The 21,563-nt window shown below is 42.3% G+C and overlaps 1 protein-coding gene across 1 annotated transcript in view; it reads right to left on the minus strand.

Annotated features, from left to right (window-relative positions):
- Window positions 1-21,563, minus strand: part of FAM20C (FAM20C golgi associated secretory pathway kinase) — an 81,966-nt gene that overhangs the window by 54,455 nt on the left and 5,948 nt on the right. The window contains exon 3 of the mRNA XM_073362099.2: window positions 13,071-13,149. Within this exon, the coding sequence (XP_073218200.1) occupies window positions 13,071-13,149 (79 nt within the window). The remainder of the gene's footprint in view (window positions 1-13,070; window positions 13,150-21,563) is intronic.

The raw sequence follows: 21,563 nt of genomic DNA on the forward strand, positions 1-21,563 counted from the left end.
CTCTTGCCACACCCTCAACTTGCACACAGCACATCCCTATTTCTCCCCCTACATCTTGGACTGGGAACAGGGATGCCTTATGCCAGTTCTAGGGTTGCCAACTTTATACTTGCACAAAACCGAACACCCTTGCTCCACCCCCTGCCCCACTCCTTCTCCGAAGCCCTGCTCCTTCTCTGAAGCCCCGCCTCTTCTCTGAGGCCCCGCCCCCGCTCACTCCATCCCCCCTCTCTCTGTCACTCACTCTCCCCACCCTCACTCACTCACTCATTTTCAGCGGGCTGGCTCAGGCGGTTGGGGTGCGGGAGGGAGTGAGGGCTCCAGATGGGGGTGTGGGCTCCAGGGTGGGGACTAGGAATAAGGGATTTGGGGTACAGGAGGTGGCTCTGGGTTGGGGTAGGGGTTGGTGTGTGTGGGGTGGGGTGGGCGGGAAGGGCTCCAGTTAGTGGTGCGGGCTTTGGGGTGGGGCTGGGACCAAGGGGTTGGGGCAAGGGGTTGGGGCACCGGAGGGGTGCAGGCTCCAGGCAGTGCTTACCTCAGGCAGCTCCTGGAAACAGCAGCATGTCCCACTTCCACCTTCTATGCGGAGGCACAGCCAGGCGGCTCTGCACACTGCCCCGCCTGCAGGCATTGCCCCCACATCTCCCGTTGGTTCCTGGCCAATGGGAGCAGCGGAGGTGGCACTTGGGGCAGGGGTCATGCTTGGAGCCCCTTGGCTGCCCCTATGCCTAGGAGCTGGAGGGGGAACATGCTGCTTCCGGGAGCTGTGCAGAGCCAAGGCAGGCAGGGAGCCTGCCTTAGCCCCTCTGCACCACCAACCACACTTTTAACAGCCCGGTCAGCAGTGCTGACCAGAGCCACCAGGGTCCCTTTTTGACTGGGCGTTCTGGTTGAAAATTGGACACCTGACAACCCTTGTCAGCTCTGTGCCATCTGCATCCCTTTGTGGTAGGGGCATTCTTTGCAGAGGCTGCTTCTGCCCTCTGATTTACATTGACAGGGTCCCATAAAAGGGCCTTATTATAACAGAGAATCAGGCCCCTTTATTCTAGAGAAGAAAGATCCCTGATAGTGGGAGGCACAGCTAAATGTCAGAACAGAGAAGACTTACAGCACGGTTCTCTCTCTGAGCATGCTCTGTTGAAATGCCATCGTGGCATCACATGGATCTTCCTCCTATATCTGGGTATGGGAGAAAACGTGGCTCCTTTTTGGTGGAGCTGCCCAAATTTAAATGTTCAGCTTAATGAGAGTTGTACCGAGAAACACTTAGCTCCTAAACATAACTGAAGTCTGATAGTCTATGTAAACTCTGTGGCTTAAATGACAGGAATCAGATTTTCTGCTGAATAAAGCTCTAAAGTATCAGATGAAAAAGAATCCTTATCTAAAAGGCTTAGCCAAATCATATGATCTTCCATACACAGTAATGTAAATGACAATATAATATGTTTCCTTTTGGACGTGGGAGGGTAATGATTGGATAATATGACAATAATAATAAGCTGGATGTGAAATTTTATTACCTTGCATCACATCACAGGATTACAACAAAACCAAACAACTACAAACTAAAGAAAATATAATAATGATTAGATTTGCCCCTAAATGAGAGAATTAATATAGCATTTTCATCTCCTTTTTGTTTTGGTGGTAGCATTTCCAATAGGTCCAAAATACAAGCGATAGATATATTGACAAATTCATTTATTTCTGAAGTCAGTATTTCTGCCAACTTTTATATACGTCCTCTCTCACTCATCTCCTTAGTATTTCACTGGCCAGGTAACTATCACTGCAGCTGGAAGCTGGACCACAGATTAGCACGATTTACAAAGAGGTTTTATAATGCTGACAGAGGATCATCTTGATTCTACTTCTGTGAGTACTATCTGGCTTACGTGTGTGAGATATTTTATCATTCATACCGCACGAATGAATGCATTTATTTACAACTGTTCATATGCACACACAGAAAATTTATTTAGGGCTTCTTTTTTATTCTTGCATGCAAATTAGTTTTTCAGGCTCTCTCAATTTTACACACCCATATGAAGAACATTATCATAGGCTGTAAAATTGTAAGCAAAATTGTACTATCATTATTGTGATAGACACTTGATATGATAGGAATGTCCAGAAAGTCTTAAAGATATATTTTAACACATTACTTAGTAGGGTTATTAAATGAAATTTTTTTTGTTATGTGAGTCACTGGCAGCATAATTTGGGCAGGCACTGTGCAAGCTCTCCTAAGCTTCTCAGCTCTGCCAAAGCCCTTCTGTCTTGACCTGCATCACCCTCTTATTTCAGATCTGGGTCTCTCCTGAGTGGAAGCTACCACTCATGCTACAATTGCAGGTTGGTTTTTGTGTCACTAACCAGTGTGGGACTGTGTCAAGTAAACTCATCTGGCTCCTGATCTTTGGCAGATTTGGACTGAGGTCTCCAGAACCTATAGATGCTGCCTTGTCACCCCTGCTTCACCAACTGCTATTTATTCCCTTTTCCTCTTTTGAAAAGCCACATGCAGGATGCTGACTATTACTAAATAAATATGCAGAAATGGGAAATAAGTTATGGAAGATGGAAGTTCAAGGAACAAACATGAGGATAAAATAAACAGTTTAAAGAGCCAGATCCCCAACCCTCTCCCCGCCTGCCCTATTCCCCTCCTCCACAGCAGTGGAAGGTCCCAGATGCAGCAAAATCAATACAGTTGTATTACATGAAGGGACAGGAGGGAGATGGGCATAGTGGATTTGTAGACTCCAAGCAAGGGTGCCTGCACCAGCAAGCTCTGCTCCATGAGGATGGCCTGCACATCGGTATGAATTGTGGACACAATGTGGCCTAGTAGATAGAACACAAGACAGGAGACGGGCGCTCTATTCCCAGCACTACCACTGGCCTGCTGGGTAACCTTGGGCAAGTCATTTCACCCTATAGGTAAAATGGGGTTAAGAATGCTTATCTCCTTTGTAAAATGTGTTAGCAATACTAAGAAATAGGTATTACTAATATGCAGAACTTGCTTACTTGAAATGAAATACTGACAGCTCGTCTTTCATGGAGTAACGACTAGGGTTGCCAATTTTGGTTGGACGTATTCCTGGAGATTTAATCACATGACATCAACTTTATTCCTGGACATTCCAGGCCAATCCTGGAGGGTTGGCAACCCTCATGACAACATGGCACTAATTAGTGAATTGGGATCTAATCTCTGACAGTAAACTGTCATTCAAAGCAGCAAGCATAGCAAGTTGCAAACCCACCATTACCTCTTCACTCCCAAAGACTAATTAATTAGAGTATAAACACCTACGATGGAGAGAGCTAATCAATAGAGTCCTAAAAAAGCCAAAGGCATGCTACCAGTGTAAAACAAGGCCACCTATTTAGTTACAGCCCAGAAGGCAAACAGGTACTGTCAGTGCCTACATACTGTGGTGACTGGTGCGATATAAATGCCTTAGTTGGACAAGAGTACAAAATAGATGTTGTACTGTTCCTGGACCATTAACAGATCTTTCCAAGCCTGCTGGAGAGGCTAGGGAGAACCTCAGTTTTGTTGTAGCCACTGTACGAGGCCCATTTCAGGACGGATCATTTTGGGAAGACATTGATATCCATGGGGGTGGGGGGACAAGACCATCGGTTTGGGGACACATATACATTCTAATCCTACATCCTATAAATCCTTGTGAAATTGGGCAGCAGAGAGTTAGAAAAGGAAGTGCTTATCAGGGGGACATAAACATTTCTACCCCAGAACATCCCACTCAAATGCAAGGGATCCCAGTCCAAGACTAGGGTTCCTAGGTGCTACAATAATACAAAGAATAATCAATTATTAATTATTATTATTAATAATAATAATAAGACGTAAAAGGCTTGCATGCAGGCACACCTTTCACACAGGCACATTCCAGCCTTGACTCTGCAGATGCTATTAATTCTGCCACCTGCCCAAGTTGCCTAAGTCCCCAACTTCTCACTGCTACCACATGCCGTCTGCCATGACACCCACCTTTGTCAAGAAGTGCTCATTATACAGAGAGCATTGCCGGAAGGAAGCAAGTTGCAAGAGAAAGAAATTCCTAGTGCTTCCACAGAAAACATTCAATTTGCTGAAAACACATGTCTTGAGTGATTGTTACAACAGTCGGCTGGAATGACCCATAGGATAATCCTGAATAACACCACTATGGGTTGAGCACAGTATTGCAGGTGTGGCGAGACAGGAAAAGGTGTACCCTATTTTCCTTGTCATGGCCACCAGCCAAGTGAAATGGTCCAGTTCTGAGCTGGCCAAGTGGATCTTAACCAATGGGGCCCTGATTTCACTTAGAACCTCTAGGAGCTACAGTTCCATGACTACCACTCATAACACAAAATATATGTGCTGTGACATCATTTCAACGACATCCACAGGAGAACAGTTCAATGAAAACCCTTTCTAAAGATAATCAAAAAGAACGGGTGTATCTTGGGATTACACCCTGATGATACTATGATAATAAACACACATCAGGGATGTTTTCTTTAAACTCATTTCACTGCACTGAATAATCCTCCTCTAAGTTACCTTGAGTATGAAAATGTTTACATGGGAGTCAATATCTAATGATATTTCTAAAAAAACTTAGAACAAATTGCACTATGACTGAATGGGTCTAGACACCAGCCAAGACTTTCATTTCCAGAGGTGAATCTCCATGGCAAGGATGGAATACACGGAATGGGCAATATGGAGGAGATTGCATTCCTATTTGCAATGGTATAGAGGAATTTAGTCTGAACAGGGCTATCAACTTGGGCCCTCTTCAAAATCCCATTGAAAATACTGGAAATTCTCCAGTTCCATTGAAAATATTGGAAATTCTCCAGTTGACTTCAATGGTCCTTGGACTGGGCCCCCTCATGATTGCTAAATCCATTTAAAATTTGTATTGAGATGATTTTTATATGGAACAAGTACAGTCTGATGAAGATATGATCAGGAGAAAAAGTAACTTAACACGCAGTATGTAGGATGTTTAAGTAGAAATTCTGTTTTATGCTGCTACATGCGCTGGAGAATTTACAAGCTAGGGGCCAAATCCTGCTGTCCTTATTCAAAGTCATAGTCACATCCCATTTGTACTAGTGTAAATTTAGCATAACTCTCTCGGCTTCCTCCAGATTTACACTGTTGCAAGGGAGATCAGAATCTGGCTGTGAGTCCATACTCAGGCAAAAGTCCCAACAGGGATTGGGGAGGTTAGAACAGTGGGATTTGTCCCTACAGAGCCAGTAATCTCATGTATGGGGCCCTTGGAATGTCTGTATATTGACTGTAGCTCACGAAAGCTTATGCTCAAATAAATTGGTTAGTCTCTAAGGTGCCACAAGTACTCCTTTTCTTTTTGCGAATACAGACTAACACGGCTGTTACTCTGAAACCTGTATATTGACTGATACTTGCATACACACAATGAGGTGTTTCCTTTTCATAATTTTTTGAGATGTGATGCCTATATATTCTAAGCAGGCAGATAAGATCTGAATATTGTGATTATCAGTTTCAACCCTTCATATCAGTTTGTCACACCATATGTCCAAAATAACAGCCCCTTACAAGGTGCTAGATTTCTGCAGTGAGAACCACAGTAAAAATTGCTTCGAGCTGATTCACCAAGCAGAGTGGTTTTGTTTGTGCCTAGACCATGGATTGCTTAGTAGGGCTTTATGCAATGCATTCCAATCTGCCAAAGTGATAAATCTGACAGGCAGATGGAATAGCAGCTACTGTATGCATATCTTACTTCTGTAGCTGCAATTTGATTTAATTGCTATGTTGACTTATAACAATACAAGGACTCCGCAGGAATTTAAATTTGACCCCTTTTGGAAGGGCACGTTCTGTTCCCCTGCCATGGCCTCCGGCTAGGAGGAGCTCACTCTCCCCACTCCACCCTCCCCCCGCCTTAGCTCCGGCCCAGGGAGGAGTTCGTTCCCCTCCTCTCCCACCACCACCTTGGCCCCAGGGCAGGAGGAGTTCTGTGCCCCCGACGATTAGGGTGGGGCTTGCCCACCCTTGTGCATGCCCTGTAACAGCATGTTTATATTGGATCCCTGCCAGCTGAAATCCAACAGGTTTGCAAAATGTATTTCCTCAAAACAGCAATAGATGCAATGGAATAAGGCAAAGCAATCATGCAGTGTGTACAGACAATTGGCCCTGATTCTGAAGTTCACATAGGCCTGTGTGAATCAGAAGTCATGCCAATGAAGTCAATAGAGTAACACCAGCGTAAAATAAATCATAATCAGGCCTAGAGGCTGTATTTCACAGGTAAGTAGTCAAACTGCAACTTCAAAATCTGGACATAATTGTAGAAAATTAAAGCAATTAACATTTGTTTCTATTAGAGAGGTTTTATGTCCTATATAATGCCACTATCCTAAAATGCAAGTATTTGTATAGCACTCTCAAAGGGCAAATCAAAGAGAAATTTTAAGAATGCTACTAATTGTTTATTTGTAAAAGTGTGCAATTTAAAAGCCAGTAAAATAGCTGTCCTTTGCCAACTAAAACAACTATATTAATTTCCCTACTACCTTGGTCTGAAATAGGCCAACTTTAGTGACCTTCAGACTATGGTGCAAAGCCCCTCCCTTTGAAAGGAATTAGAGGAGGTCTGAGAAGATGGCCTTTTTAGGGAATTATGAGATGGGGATGTATTTTATTTTATTTTATTTTTTCTGCCTGGCTATTTTTTCATTTCGTGGGAACTGCCATCATTTTATTTCATCTGTTGTTACAGATAGTATCTGCAAGGATACTTAGAGCTTGTCAAAGATGAGAAAGTGCATAGTGTTAACTCAAGTGCTAGTTAAAATATGTTACTTGACAGGTCTCTCACACGACACATCTTTCTAGTAAAGACAAATCCTTAGCCGCCAGGACTCCTATTTTTAAGATTACATTGGAATAAGTAAATAATTAAAAATAATACAATTCTTGCACCTGAAAAAAAAAAGGGAGTAATGGACACTGATTAGCTACAATCTTTTATAGAGGACTATAATGATCAATCTATCCTGTATTGGTACTTACCAAAATAATGGACTTATAAGAAAAATATATACAAAAAACATGTAAGACTTAATTTTAACCTCCTTACACCACTGGAAATCTGGAATAAGATTCTGGTTTCATCCCAGTTTAAATCCAGAGTGACATCACTGATTTCCAGGGCACTTCTCTGGATGAAACAAATAGGGGTCTACTGACATTATTCTAAAATTCACAGATTCCACAGTGAATAGTGCCCTTTGTATAGGTATTTTAGAAACAGCCTGTCAAATTGTACAGGAGAGATATAATTCTCTATGAAATTCTATAGGATGGCTCCAAAGAAACCTCTAGAAATGATATTTTATGTTCAGTTCTACCTGGGAATTTTGCCATTGACTTTGATGAAGCAGGATTTCACCCTTCAAAAAAAAAAAAGCCTCCAAGAGAAAAAACCTTATCTCTTTTGTTGCTAAGCCAGCTGTTTCACTCCCCCAGTTAACAACAACAAAGAGAAAACAAATAAAAAATATAAAAAATAGGGTAGTTTTTAGCCAGATAAGCCAAAAGTCTTATAAATCTAGGACTGTTCTCTCTCTCTCTGAATAAGTGACATAAGGAATCTTGACTTGAGACACTGCTGGGCATCTCAATAAATTTTGTTAACAAAGCTAATACAGTAACAGGAAGGAACATTGGGGTTGGTGCGGTTTTGGGGTTTTGTGATGATGACAGTAATATAGAACAATACAGTTGTAACAGTTACATATTAACTGTTCGACACATTGCAAGTACATTCAAACTTCCCTTAAGCTTTATTTATCACAGTAACATTCTCTTGGCAATTAAACTCCTCTTTTCCTGATTTTGCTCTGTTTGCCTGAATAAATGACCTGATGGTACAAGATTTGTGAGGCAACGTCAAACATTTAGCACAGGGGATGCCAAGAAGAGATTCTGGTTTCTCCATTTCCAAATACTGGCTGTGCTGAAGGATTCTTTCATGAGTTGGCTCACTTTATAGATGTAATCAACAAAGAATTCAGCAGCTGTGAAATGCAAACTAACCAAGGCCTGCTCATGAGTTCTCCAGGAGTTAGAACAACTTGCCAGTTACATTTCACTGCAATGCTGCTGCAGAAACCATCTCTGAAGTGCAATGGAATATCCATTTAGTTAATAGATACCTGCCTGCCTTAGTAAAGAATTAGCATGTTCTTCTCATTCCACCCCATTTGAACCAATATAATTGCAACTCTGAAGAATACTGAGCAAGTCTAGATGTGTCAAGAAGGGTTCACTGATATTACAAATGGAATCAAGTACAGACAGGGGGGCTGTCCCCTCACACACTACCTGAATCTGAGCCCTGCAGAAATAAGGGATTTAGCTTTAAACTGACTAGAATAATGGACAGATTGGGACACTTTTGATCATGAATTTTCTCTGGGAATCAAGCTCAATATCCTGCTGTCTCCAGCCCCCTCTGGTATGTTAAAGAGTAACTCAGTTCAAACTTCAAAGACAGAGTTGCAACTCTCATAGTCTTCATCCCTTTATTTGACAGCTGAATTGAGGCCATAGTATTTATTCACAGGCAAGAAATGCTATATTATTTAACTGCTGTTCAGACTGGGCTAGAAGCATGGTTGTTCACAGGGAAAGGCATATCCACTCAGACGGAGACAAACACATCACTAGTCCTCCCCACGTTCCATCTCTGCCGCTGGGAATATGCATCCCACAGGATCTTCTAAAGGCTAGAATAACTACTGTGCACATCTCCAGAAACAGAAGAGGAAATGGTCCTGGATGACCTATGGGACTTCTTGTGTTGTGCATACTCCCCCTTACGTATTGATCAATGGAATGCAGTCATGGGGCTTGTAACACAATTATGGAGGAAGAATGCAGGGGTCCATTATGCAGGTGACTTTCCTGACTGTCAAAGCGAAAGCCTCTTCAACTTGCTGATCCCAGAGCTGAGAGTCAGGGAGGTCCATAAGACTCCTTTAAAGGTCTTCCTTGGCTGTGACTAAGGTAGGGAGGAACCCGACCATTGTATTAGCACTGATGATGCCCTAAGAACATGTAGGACATCCTTTGACATTATCCACATGAGTGTCATTGCCATATGACTCGGGCTCCACCAAATCACCGGCCATGAAAAACACATCACGGATCGTGAAATCTGGTCTTTTGTGGGCTTTTACCATATACTATACAGATTTCATGGGGGAGACCGGTGTTTCTCATACTGGGGGTCCTGACCCAAAAGGCAATTGCGGGGGGGGGGTCACAAGCTATTTTAAGGGCGTCGCAGTATTGCCACCCATACTTCTGCACTGCCTTCGCAGCTGGGGGGAGGCTAGTGGTGGCTGTTGGCCGGGCGCCCATCTCTGAGGACAACACTCCACCAGCAGCAGGGCAGAAGTAAGGGCGGCAACACCATAATAGGCCACCCTTACTTCTGCGCTGCTGCTGGCTGCGGCTCTGCCTTCAGAGCTGGGCTCCCGGCCAGCAGCCGCCGCTCTCCAGTGGCCCAGCTCTGAAGGCAGCGCACTCGCCAGCAGCGCTGCAGAAGCAAGAGTAGCAGTACCACAATCCCTGCCCCCCTGCGATAACCTTGTAACCACCCCACATCTCCTCTTTGGGTCAGTGACAAAGACCCTACAATGATAACGCCGTGACATTTCAGATTTAAATAGCTGAAGTCATGACATTTACTATTTTTAAAATCCTGTGACCCTGAAATGGACCAAAATGGACTGTGAAATTTGGTAGGGCCCTATATTTGGCACCTTGCCTGGGAAGGAGTCAGGCTTGGGTGGCTACATAAAGCCTGGACCAAAAGCGATATCCCCTCAAAAGAGGGAACAACTTAAATTTGGGGAAGGCTCCTTTCTGCTGGATAAGGCCCTTCCATGGGAAGTCCTGTAGATTTAACAGTTTGTATTTTTAAAGTTTTCGGATGTTCAGTTCCATGGAAGGAAATCACTCTGCATAGCTCACCAAACAATTCACAGGAAATAGATCATAAACTGCGGGAAATTGATATAGTCCCATTGAACTCAATAGAGCTACAGTAAAAGCTGTTTTATCCAACACTTCACCAACCAAAAAGCTCTATAAACCGGCATTTCTGATTTTCAATGAAATTCTGGTTTATAGTTGGCATGGGGCCAGCAGGGGGTGTGGAGCGTGGGCTCTGGGAGGGAGTTTGGGTGCAGGCAGGGGCATGGGGCACCGGAGGGGCTGCGGGGTGCCGGATCAGGGGGTCACTCACCTCGAGTGGGTCCCTACAAGCAGCGACCTGTCCCAGTTGCTCCTAGGCGGTGGTGTGGCAGGCAGCTCTGCCTGCTGCCCCCTCCCTGCCCCAGGCGCTAGCAACGCAGCTCCCATTGATTAGGAACTGCGGCCAATGGGTGTTTCGGGGGGCAGCGCCTGCAGGCAAAGGCTCAGGCAGTGTGCAGAGCTGCCTGCCGTGCCTCCGCTTAGGAGCAGCCAGGACAGGTCGCCGCTTGTGGGGAGCCACCCAAGGTGAGCAGCCCCTGGATCAGACACCCCACACTCCATCCTGCACTGCCCAAAGCCCGCTCCCACACCCAAACTCCCTCCCTCTTAGTTAATAGGCATTTTTCACATACCAGCACCCCCATTCCCCCAATATGCCAGATAAAACAGCTTTTACTGTATATTGATTTGCACCAGCTTAGGATCTGGCTCCCTGTTCATAATGAAAACAAATACTCACAAATGTCCTTAATAAAAATACTAAAGCATTCTACAGCCATCATGTGAACTACAGTCGTGTTGCCACTGTAAGATGGAGTGTTTGGGAACACCGTTGTGGAATGCTGCAGTGGTTCTTTTTATAAACATGTATTTAATGCAAAATCAGTTAGAAAATAACATTTTAACACCCTCGAAATCAAGCTGAAGGGGTGATTAAAACATAGTCATTTTCTGCTATTGTCCCTGTGGATGGCAATAATTGCTTCTGTATAGGAAATTGGTTATACATCCATTGTCATCCATCATCTTGCCAGTGGTGTATATAAAGCAGTACACATAGTAAACTTTTGATTTAACCTCATTAGCATTCCCAGAGCTACAATGTCACAGCAATGATAATGATTTAAAATATCTGCATCTAAGTAAATGGAGACAAGAAGAATCTTGTACCATGTGGAAAGCCACCAAGGCCATCACTCTTTTACCTAATAATTAAAGACAGCTAGGCCCTGTCATGTTCTCAGAAATTTCCCAGGGAGGGTCAGAAATGATTTGGAATAGTGATAAAATATGTCAGGTAAAATGTGCAAGGAAGGGAATGGGGGCAGGAGTTGAACCTCAGTTGGTATCATCCAAACCCATGCTCTGAGCATTGCTTTTATAGTTCCAGTGGTTTGGGGATGGTCCAATTAGGACATGCTTTGGCAACATCTCCCTTCAGACTTTTCTACATCATCTTACGTAGATTCCCTCTCAGAGATCTGAGCCTCCCAGCCCCACAAGAGGAACCAAGAAGAATGTGAATCCAGAGGAAGCCAGTCTGAATGGGAGGAATTTGGGAATAATGTGGAACCACTGGGCCTTTGCACAAATACCTTGGGGTTCTGTGGATGATCTGAGATCCAGGGGATTTCTTCATAGATCTCAGGACACGTGTAAAGGAGGTTGATGTGAAGGAAACTCAGTTACTTGTTCCTTCTGAAGTCCATATAAGGCCTGATCTACCTTAGGCACTTATATGGCTTCCATTACTGTGCATTTCACAGTCTCTAATGCATTTATTCTCACGATATCCCTGTGAGGTAAGGTACCTCCCTTTATTATCACCATGTTACAAATGGGGAATAGAGGCACAGAGATATTAACTGAAGTGCCCAAGGTCACATAGGAAGTCTGTAGCAAAGCAGGAAATTGAACTCAGGTGTCAAGCTAACCCCCTGCCCACTGGACCATCCTTCCTGTCTACATGTACAATACAAAACAAATACATACTGAAAACCATGTATTCTGTGCTGCGTTATTCCTTTACAAACCACCTTAAAGGAAATTAAGTGAACTTCCTTATAGGGGGAACAAAGAAAGGAAATGAGTTTATTATTCTAGTGATACCCACTGACACAGAGAGTGAATAGCTTCATTAAACATTCTGCAGCCTCAAGTGATTTTACTAAACCCTGTACACTAAGCACACGATGATTTTCATTATTACAATACAAACATATAGGACCTGATTCAGAGCTCACTTACATCAATTTTAAACCTGTGCAACTCCACTGACCTCAGTGGCATTACTCCTGCTTTACACAGGTGTAAGTGAGAGTAAAATCATTTCTGTTCCAGCCAAGTCTTTTCTCCTCACTTGCGCTTCTCAAAGAAACTCATTTTCACAGCTACAATACAGCCTTAGCAAACAGTAGAGTGCAGCTCTAATACCAACAGCAATAAATCAAAGGATGAAATTATAATTCATCAAACACTATTAATGTCTTCCTCTCTAATAAATCGATTCTGAAAACCTGGCCAGAACTTGCACTCTTGCGGTAACATTTCTAAAATAAGTGATGTAATACAAACTGCAAAATATCGGAGCAAGTTTGTTTTGAATAAAGCTCCACATAAGAAAGGAACTTTGAGCACATCCTGTATTTTTGTGGGTGGAAGAATTCACAGAGAACAGTGTGCATGACATGACATATGAAACCACAATATACCTGCTATCATCTAAGGATCTAATCCAAACCCCACTGTAGTCAATGCAAAGACTCCTATTGACTTCATGTGGATCAGGCTCTAAGAATGTTGAAACTCCTCATGCCTTAACATGCCTCCTCTTCTTAACATGCCTACAATTTACATTCAGTGGGAAGCTTAGATAATTAAGCTCCACAAACTTAAAAGACATTCTGAGTGATCTTATAACAGCTGTCAAGACAGTAACATGCCACAGCTGTGTAGAGCAGCTTTAAAATGGAGCAAATCATTTCTTACTTACTTCATTGGTTTAAACAATGCTTGTCCATAATTTTGGAATGTCATGATCAGTTTTAGTTGGGTGCCTCCTGATTTCATTGCTGTGGGAGAAAAGTAAAACAATTAAAAATCACAGTGTACATTTCTACGTACAGTCAGCAGTACAGTACACTGAAATAGCACATCTCTCTCTCTGTCTCAATCTAAGCCTTTATATTGCACTCATCATTGTGGTGTCTGAACACCCACATATACGTTTATAGGGCACTCCGAAACATAAAGACTGAATTAGAGGATGAGTAGGGGAAATGCAGTCTAGTGTAACTGCTCAAACTGACTGAACTGGAGTGGAAAGGGAATCCTGCATCCTACATCAGCTTTTCCATTATTGGCCCGATCCTACAAGCGCAGAAACACCACTGGCTTCAGTGGGAGTTCTGAATGCTAAGCGTGTGTAGGTACAGGTCTCTAAATTCTCACTTCCCGCACTCCCTAAGTTCTTTTGACTTGCTACCATGAAAAGGGTGCATGATGGAAGAAGAGATTGGGTGTGTCTTGGAGAACACCAGAACCTTGGCTGTACAAATGGGTGAGGAGCAACTAGCCTTTAATTAAAGGCATGAACAGATACAATTGCAACTCCTATACTATGCTGTGATTAGTTTAAGTATTTATTATTCCTGATATATATATGTATATCTTTTATATTCTCCATGGGCATGATCCAAAGCCATTGAGGTCAATGGATAACTATGCATTGACTTCAGTGGGCTTTGGATCAGGCCCTGCATTAGGTGATCTGTACATAAGCGAGAGGTGACTTCAATGGAAGTTTTGAGTAAGGACTGAATAGTGACTGCAATTCGGCTCATGCTGCACATTGTAGACCATTTTTGCTTGACTCTCAAACACCAGCTGATGGGTGAATTACTGTAACACTGACATTTATTGTTAGCAAACGGCACCATTTGGACAATATCACTTGAACAATTGGATGATGTTGTTTTTAATCCTGGACTGATACTTTTTTTGTGTAAGTGGGAAAAAACATGTCACTTAAAAAAACACACAATACATGAATAAAAGAGTTCTCAAAGAGTGCATCTTATCTGATGATATGGTTAGTCAAGGGAGGTAAATATACACTTCAGCAGACCATCTGCTCTCCCACCAGCCAAAAACACTTTGAGTAAATGAAATGACCTACACCCAAGCTCTTTAATTCACTTCTGCATTATGCAATGATGGCCATGTCAGTCATCTCAGTGTATGCAATTTAGTCCTTTTTAAAGTTTCCTCTGAATGATCAGATAATCCCCTTCTTTAGAAATCAGACAAAAAAGGTATAAATTTAAGAACTACGTAAAATGTCATATTATCTTTTTCATAAATTTTGCCTTAAAGCTGGCCTTATTTGGCATGTCTAATGTCTACATTTGCTTTCCCTAACCAATACCATTTGCTACACGTCCTATTAATTACTCCTCTCTGTGCCTTATTACTGATGGGTCACCAGCTCTCTTTCAGTGCTTGTAATCCATATATTTTTGCAACAAAATGCTATGCAAATCTGGTCAGTTTAATTACTCTTCTTCTGGAAGAAAATCCCTCCTGCATTGCTATTTTGCTGACCCCTGCCTTCTATTGCATTACTCGGCTATCCCAATGGAACAAATAAATAATTAGAAATTAAGGGGCATTAAACAACTCACACTGAACAGGTATACCAGAAACGTGTGGTTTTCATATATTAGGCTCACTCTGCTGTGCAGAGTAGGTTAGATCCTCATGTACACCAGAAGGGAAGGGGGGACGTATAGATGGTTTTCCATCCACAAACACCTGAATCCTGGGGGCAACTAGAGCCAGTTCAGTCCCAAGAATAAATTAGAGCAACCTCAGGCTGCTGTAGTATGTGCTGTCAGTAACATCTCAGGATCATTGTAGACAGCTTACTCTGGTAACAGCTCTGCTACACAGCTAAATTGTCATCTATACTGAGTGGTCAAGAGCATGTAGTGTATAATTAACTACCCCACCTATATACCACCCAGGAGTCCCCAGCTGGCAGTTTAAACTAGCCTTCCATCACATTTCACTGCCAGAATAGTGTAAAGGACATAGAAAGGTGCCAACGTTGTGACTCTCATTGGCCAAGTTCTATTGTCACGTACATCGGTTTAAATCCAGAATTCTCCATTGACACCCATAGCGTTGCTCTGAGTAACAGAGATCAGAATTGCATCCTTAAGCTTAGATCCTCAGCTGCTGTAGCTCGGTGTGGCTCCCTTGCCAATGGCGAAGTTGCACTGATTTACACCAGCTGAGGAGCTGGCCCCTTGTCGCTTAAGTTTTCAAAATTGGTCTTTTTTCCATTCAGTTGCTAAACAGACAAATATGGGGCCAAGTCCTGCAGTCCTGTTCACTCTCCACTTCCATGACAATGAATGAGAGTTTTGTCCAAGTCATTCTTGTAGGATTTAGACTTTTATTCAAGGAGCAGTGTTGAGCCATCAATTGTTAAGCAAAACTCCCTGTTGACTTTCATGAGGATTTCTGTTTATAAATCGATGGCACAATATAGCTATGTATTCGCAAATAAACATTTGTTCCAAACTTTATTTTAAAAAGTATTTAATTGACTGAATGTAATGCATATAAAAAGTCCCCAGCCAAAAGAGGCTGTGGAAAAGGCATCAACTACAACATGGGAATGATATGGCCAAAGCAGAATCAGTGTTTGAAAAGCAGTGTCTAGTTTCATATCCCTTCACATAAAGCCGATTTTGCACCATTTCAACAGAATATTCCTATTTTACAAAAATTCAGGGTTCTACACCTGGTGTGACCTGGACCTGGTACAATCATTAAGAGTTGTGCAGTCACATGATCAGGAAAGCCTATATTGATTGGGAGATTGTTCAAGACCAAAAGGGTGCAGAGATGGAGGAAAAAGAGGAGATTCCCTCACACCAGTTTCTAAACACACAGCTTGGAATACTCTAAGTTTACTAGGATGCCTAGCACGGTAAAGCAGCACAACAGATTGTTATTTGGCTAGCAACCTCAGCAGACAATGACTTTGGCAACAAGAAAGGGGAAACCTTTATGAAAGGCTCATGAAAAAAATTGCTCTGATTTGTTACACATGCGAGGCCTGATTTCCAGACAGAAAGAACAGAAGAAAGAACAGAAGAAAGAACAGAACGAGGAGTAATGGTCTCAAGTTGCAGTGGGGGAGGTTTAGATTGGGTATTAGGAAAAACTTTTTCACTAAGAGGGTGGTGAAACACTGGAATGCGTTACCTAGGGAGGTGGTAGAATCTCCTTCCTTAGAGGTTTTTAAGGTCAGGCTTGACAAAGCCCTGGCTGGGATGATTTAACTGGGAATTGGTCCTGCTTTGAGCAGGGGGTTGGACTAGATGACCTTCCGGGGTCCCTTCCAACCCTGATATTCTATGATTCTATGATTCTATGAACAGGTCCATCCTTTGTGTGAGGGTGCAAGGTGAGAAGATTAAAGGTTCCCTCTGGCCTTGTCATATTCACCCACAGATTATAGCCTGTACATGCTAAATTGGCCGCAGAGCACTCTGGAGCACAAGGACGGCTGGAGTTTTGTGCCACTGTTGAGTTTAGATGTAGGACTTCACGCCTCCCAGCCGGCCCCCTGCAACACAGGGTGGATGGACACGTTACACACTGATTGAGGGTGGCACAGCAACCGCACTCCCCTTTTGCTTCTAGGGGCATTGTGCCTTGCCAGGGAACAATCTGCCCAGGCACTCCAGCAGGAGCGATGCAGCTCCACCCTGTCCCTTACGACGGCTCCCAACAACTTTAACCCAAAGGCTATACATACAGGTGCCTACCTACATATGCAAAAGGGAGGATTGTTAACATTAATTATACAGTGCCATAGTTGTGCATGACTCGTTGCAGATGAGAAAGAGATATGGTCTGAATCCAATGTGCTTTCAATCTACGGTCTTGAGCCTGCAGACAGTGACATGTGTGCTTAACTCTGGGATTGGGATTTTTCTCCTCCCTTTAATATCAAGCCTGCTTGCTTGGCTTCTTTTCATTTTCTGACATATATGAATCAGACAAGGAACATTCCACTTGCCACTTTTGTTTCTCAGTTCAAACATGTTTCCCTTTATATTATGCCAAGGAATAAGAGTCCAATCATGTTCTAAAGCCTTGTTTGCTTGTTTGGAGATGCCCTTGAGACTTCAGCTGCTACCCAAATAAAAATTTCATAAGGATTTATAATACACAGGATTAGAACATACAGTATTCAGAGAAGAGCACATAATGACACTAAGCCATTACAGCCTGTCACGTCTATGATCAGCATACTAAGACATTTCTAAGAAGGCCTTAAAATATAAGGCTGTTCTGACTCCAAAGATGTCCTCCAGTCAGGGTCATAATCCACATTTTAAAAAATGTCTGAATACGCCTTTATGTTACAGAGGATGAGCAGCTCTGGAAAAATTCTTAAAAACTCGCTGACACCATAAAGTACATCTTGAGTCAACTTTCGTCCAACAAGTCTCGGACATATTTATATAATGGTAAAAGTAAATTCCAGTACAAAGATGACGTTTAATCTTTAGGCAATTCAGCTTGTCAAAGAAAAAATTGAAAGCTAAAGGTTAATATACTCCAGACTTAACATCCTCTTTCATCTAAGGTATTGCAAGAATTTTATGGCCTGATTTCAAAATTTCAAGAGGCTTTGGAACAAATCCTCAGTGGGGTTGACTTTACTGGGGACATTTGGGGATAGAGGGCCTGGTCCAAAGGCCACTGAAGTCCATGAGCATCTTTCTATTGATTCTTCTGGGCTTTGGATTAAGTGTATAATGATCTTCTCCCGTGCTCACCTGTCATCCTTCTCCCATGTGTCCCAGGGGTTCCTAGTCAGTCATAACTCCAACTTCTCCCTCATCTAGTCCCTCCTGAAAACACATGTCCATGTTTTCTGCAAACCCTACACTTCACCTCTGTGAAGTGTTAAAATAGTAAAACCCTCTATGGAACTTATGAGATGTATGTCACCATGATCACTCAGTCATGTTTTTGTAGCTGTCCGTACACGGTTTCCTGCACCATCCTCTAAAGCATCTTGTACGGACTGCTGTCTGAGACAGGACACTGGACTGGATGAACCACTGGTGTGACCTAGTATGTCATTTCCTGGATATTGTTGCAACCCAGCCCTCATCCTCCCAATCCATTTAGAGGTATATATTTACCTTTGTAAATCAGACCTAAGTCGAACATAAACACCTCAGCCTTGCTAGCAGATAATAGTCTGCACAGCCTAGATGCTTGTTACCACACAAACTGTAATAAGGAACAAATTTCAAAACAAATTCAAGTCCCAGTCATTTTCTTAACTTGTTCTTGCTCAGCCACTGCTGCTGACTCATTTGTAAAGGCTTTCAAGATGATAAAAGCAGTTTTAAAAGGCGGAGAGATCGTCCCAAGTCTTTGCTGTACATTTTTAAGGTCTTCCCCTCACCCCATTCAGGCCTGTAAATTGAATCAATCTGCTGATTCTTGGCAGATTCATTGTTTTCTTATAAAGTAAATCAGTGGCGCTACATTTCATCATGTTTTTCACACATTCTTTCCTTGCCTTTTGACAAGATATTTATCATTTTGTTGAGAGCCAGGATCTGGGTTCAGTATTCATAGCACTGTCTTTTATTTTGCTGTTTAGCCAACGTCTACCTTCGTTAATTGTGCCATTGATCTACCACATCAGTAATTTTGTGCTCTAGCGTTCTAATTATTGCCTGCACAAATTGAATGCATCCTAGGCTTTAGAAATGATCTGAATCAGGTAATGTTCCCAAGGCCTTTCAACCAGGGAATTAAAAAAGAAAAGAAAAAACCCACAGAAGCCTGTTTTGCTCACATGCAAGCCAATGGCGAAACTCCTGTTGACTTTAATGGGAGCAGGAGCAGGCCCACAGTCACTGAACTGATGCATCTAACTGCTCTATGCCATACAGTGCTCCTGGTTACCCTGCTCATGCTGCTGCTGTGATTATGCACATGCATAAATGTGCAGGGGAATGGCTAATTACGGTAATTTGTGCAGGACGTAATGGTAATTCTCAATGCAAAGCAGGTGTGCAGTTCTGAATGCATATGTGGATGCACCTTTTCTGAAAACTGGGTTTCAATATTCAATTGAAAATATTAATGTTTAGGCTCCAGTCCTGATCCCTTTTAAGTCATCAGAAGTTTTGTATTGAATTACATGAGAACAGGGTCAGGCCCTTTGCATTGAACAGAGCAAACACGTACTGATAGGTAGGGCTTTGAATATATACTTGGCTTAAAGCTATTCTTAACCCTGTCCTTTTCAAGGCCACCTCTGGGTGTCACTGTGGGAACTAGATGTAATGTTCAGATTCCATTTTCCATAGTGGCATCATCAGTGGATTTGTTCCATTTAAACTTTAACCTCAAGGAAATGTCACCTTGATGCTCTCCGCTCTTGTGAACTAAGCAGTAATTGCGTCTCTCACCATTTTCATTTTAAGGTAACTGTATGGGTTACAGAATCTTGCAAGCAGTTTTGATTGATCCAGAGCTGTCTATTTGGACGTGACGCTTTCCAATTAATAACATTAAGCAGATACAGCTGACTTGGCTAAGAAGGCAGTTGAGCTACAGTTCGGGTTGCAAACAGTATCAAAACCTGCATATCAAAACCACATAAGCCTATTAAAACCTATACATAACATATCAAAATATTACAAAACTAGCTGTAGACATGATTCCTTGCACTAAAAGGACTGGATAAGCTAATAGCTTTCCAGCTAACTTCTAGGATTCTATATATTTAATTGCACTGAATGTCAAAAGAAAATGATGATTCTCAGGCAGTATGCAGATTTCAATTTGTTTTACACTTTTAACCTGGTAGTCATCTTCATAGCTGCCGTTCAAAACCAAACCACGAAAGGAACCATGCAAATTAACTTGGCAAATGTGCAGAATCATGTGAAACAATGTAGTGATCATTCATGTGTCCTTTGATAATACATGTCAGACTTTATTCATCCATTCAAAAGCTTTGGAGTCCTTATTGCTTCTATGCACAAAAAGTGAAAAGTGGGCAGCTGTTAATATAATTTTAAAAAAAAGCGCTAAGAATTTGCAGTGTAAGACAAAACATACTACACTCCACAAATATCAATAATATAAAATAAGGTTCTTTCTTTCTTCAAACCTTGCTATAACCTTGTTCCCAGAGGAACAAACATGGCTTGGTTGCCAGTGGTTTGGGCCGGATCCTACCATCTTGATGCAGGCAACCCTCCCACTGTCCCCAGAATTGGGCCCCCTGATTTTTATAAGCTCACTTTAAAGGGCTAGCTTGAGTTCATATCTAGGAACTAATCTTTACCTGTTTTTTCGGACAGAATTTGCACTTCTCTGGTTAAGGAACATTGTCTAATGAGATGCAGTGTTTAGTATTTTTGTATATCCAAATTGCAAGGCATCGTTGGTGTAAATTACTCTTATTTAGAATTTTATTGCAGCAACATCTTGAGGCGCCAAACCCATTGTGCAAAACACCATACAAGCATATAACAGAATATCCCATATGCAATACATAATATAATAAATATGGTTTTGTGCATCTGTAGCACTTTTCCTCAGAGGATCTCAAAGTCCTAGCAAATCTTTAATTAATTAAAGCCTTACACAACAGCTGTAAGACATATAAAGTGAAATCAAGGCCACAGTGAAGTCAACGGCAAAATTTCTATTGGGCTTCATTGGAGCTGGGATTTTTCGCTTATAATTTTTATAATAATTTTGCTGATAGGTAAACTGAGGCAGAGAGAGATTAAGCAACATGCCCAAGAGTACAGAGCAAGTCAGTGGCTGGAACAGAAGTAAACTCTAGTATTTCTGATTCTCATTCCCCTCCTTCGATCACTAGCCAGCACACTCTCTATGACATTGTCCATTTGATAAGCATTACATTTATGTTCACGTCTGAGCATGCTACAAGCCATGGTTTTCCTTTGCATAACTAAAATACACTATATTTAGATCTTGGAGAAAAATATATAGTTCAGTAAATTGTGAAGCTATGCTATTCAGCAGTGCAGTATATTCAGCAGTGGCCACTTTAGTCCAAATGCATTTTGAGAGATGCATGGTCCTCTTACAGCAAATCAAAACACGGCTGGGCAAGCATTTCAGATGCAAAGTCTTAAAGGTCCTGGGGTTAAGCAAAATTGTTGCCCTGAAGCTGTGCAAGGTGATAGATCAGGGAAGTGATACCACCACTCTCCAGGGTGTAGGAGGGGTAGGAGGGGACCCAGTTTACATCTCTTTCTCTTCCATCTCCTGATCGATAAGTGAGGAGTGCCTTTAAAATCAGCATAGTAAGGAGTTGTGCCCACTCCCTAATCCAATTGCAAGATGAATATTCTGTACATCATTCTTGACTGAGTGAGTGGGTCAGGAAAGG

Source organism: Lepidochelys kempii, chromosome 10, assembly GCF_965140285.1.
Source record: "Lepidochelys kempii isolate rLepKem1 chromosome 10, rLepKem1.hap1, whole genome shotgun sequence".
Lineage (NCBI taxonomy): Eukaryota > Metazoa > Chordata > Testudines > Cheloniidae > Lepidochelys > Lepidochelys kempii.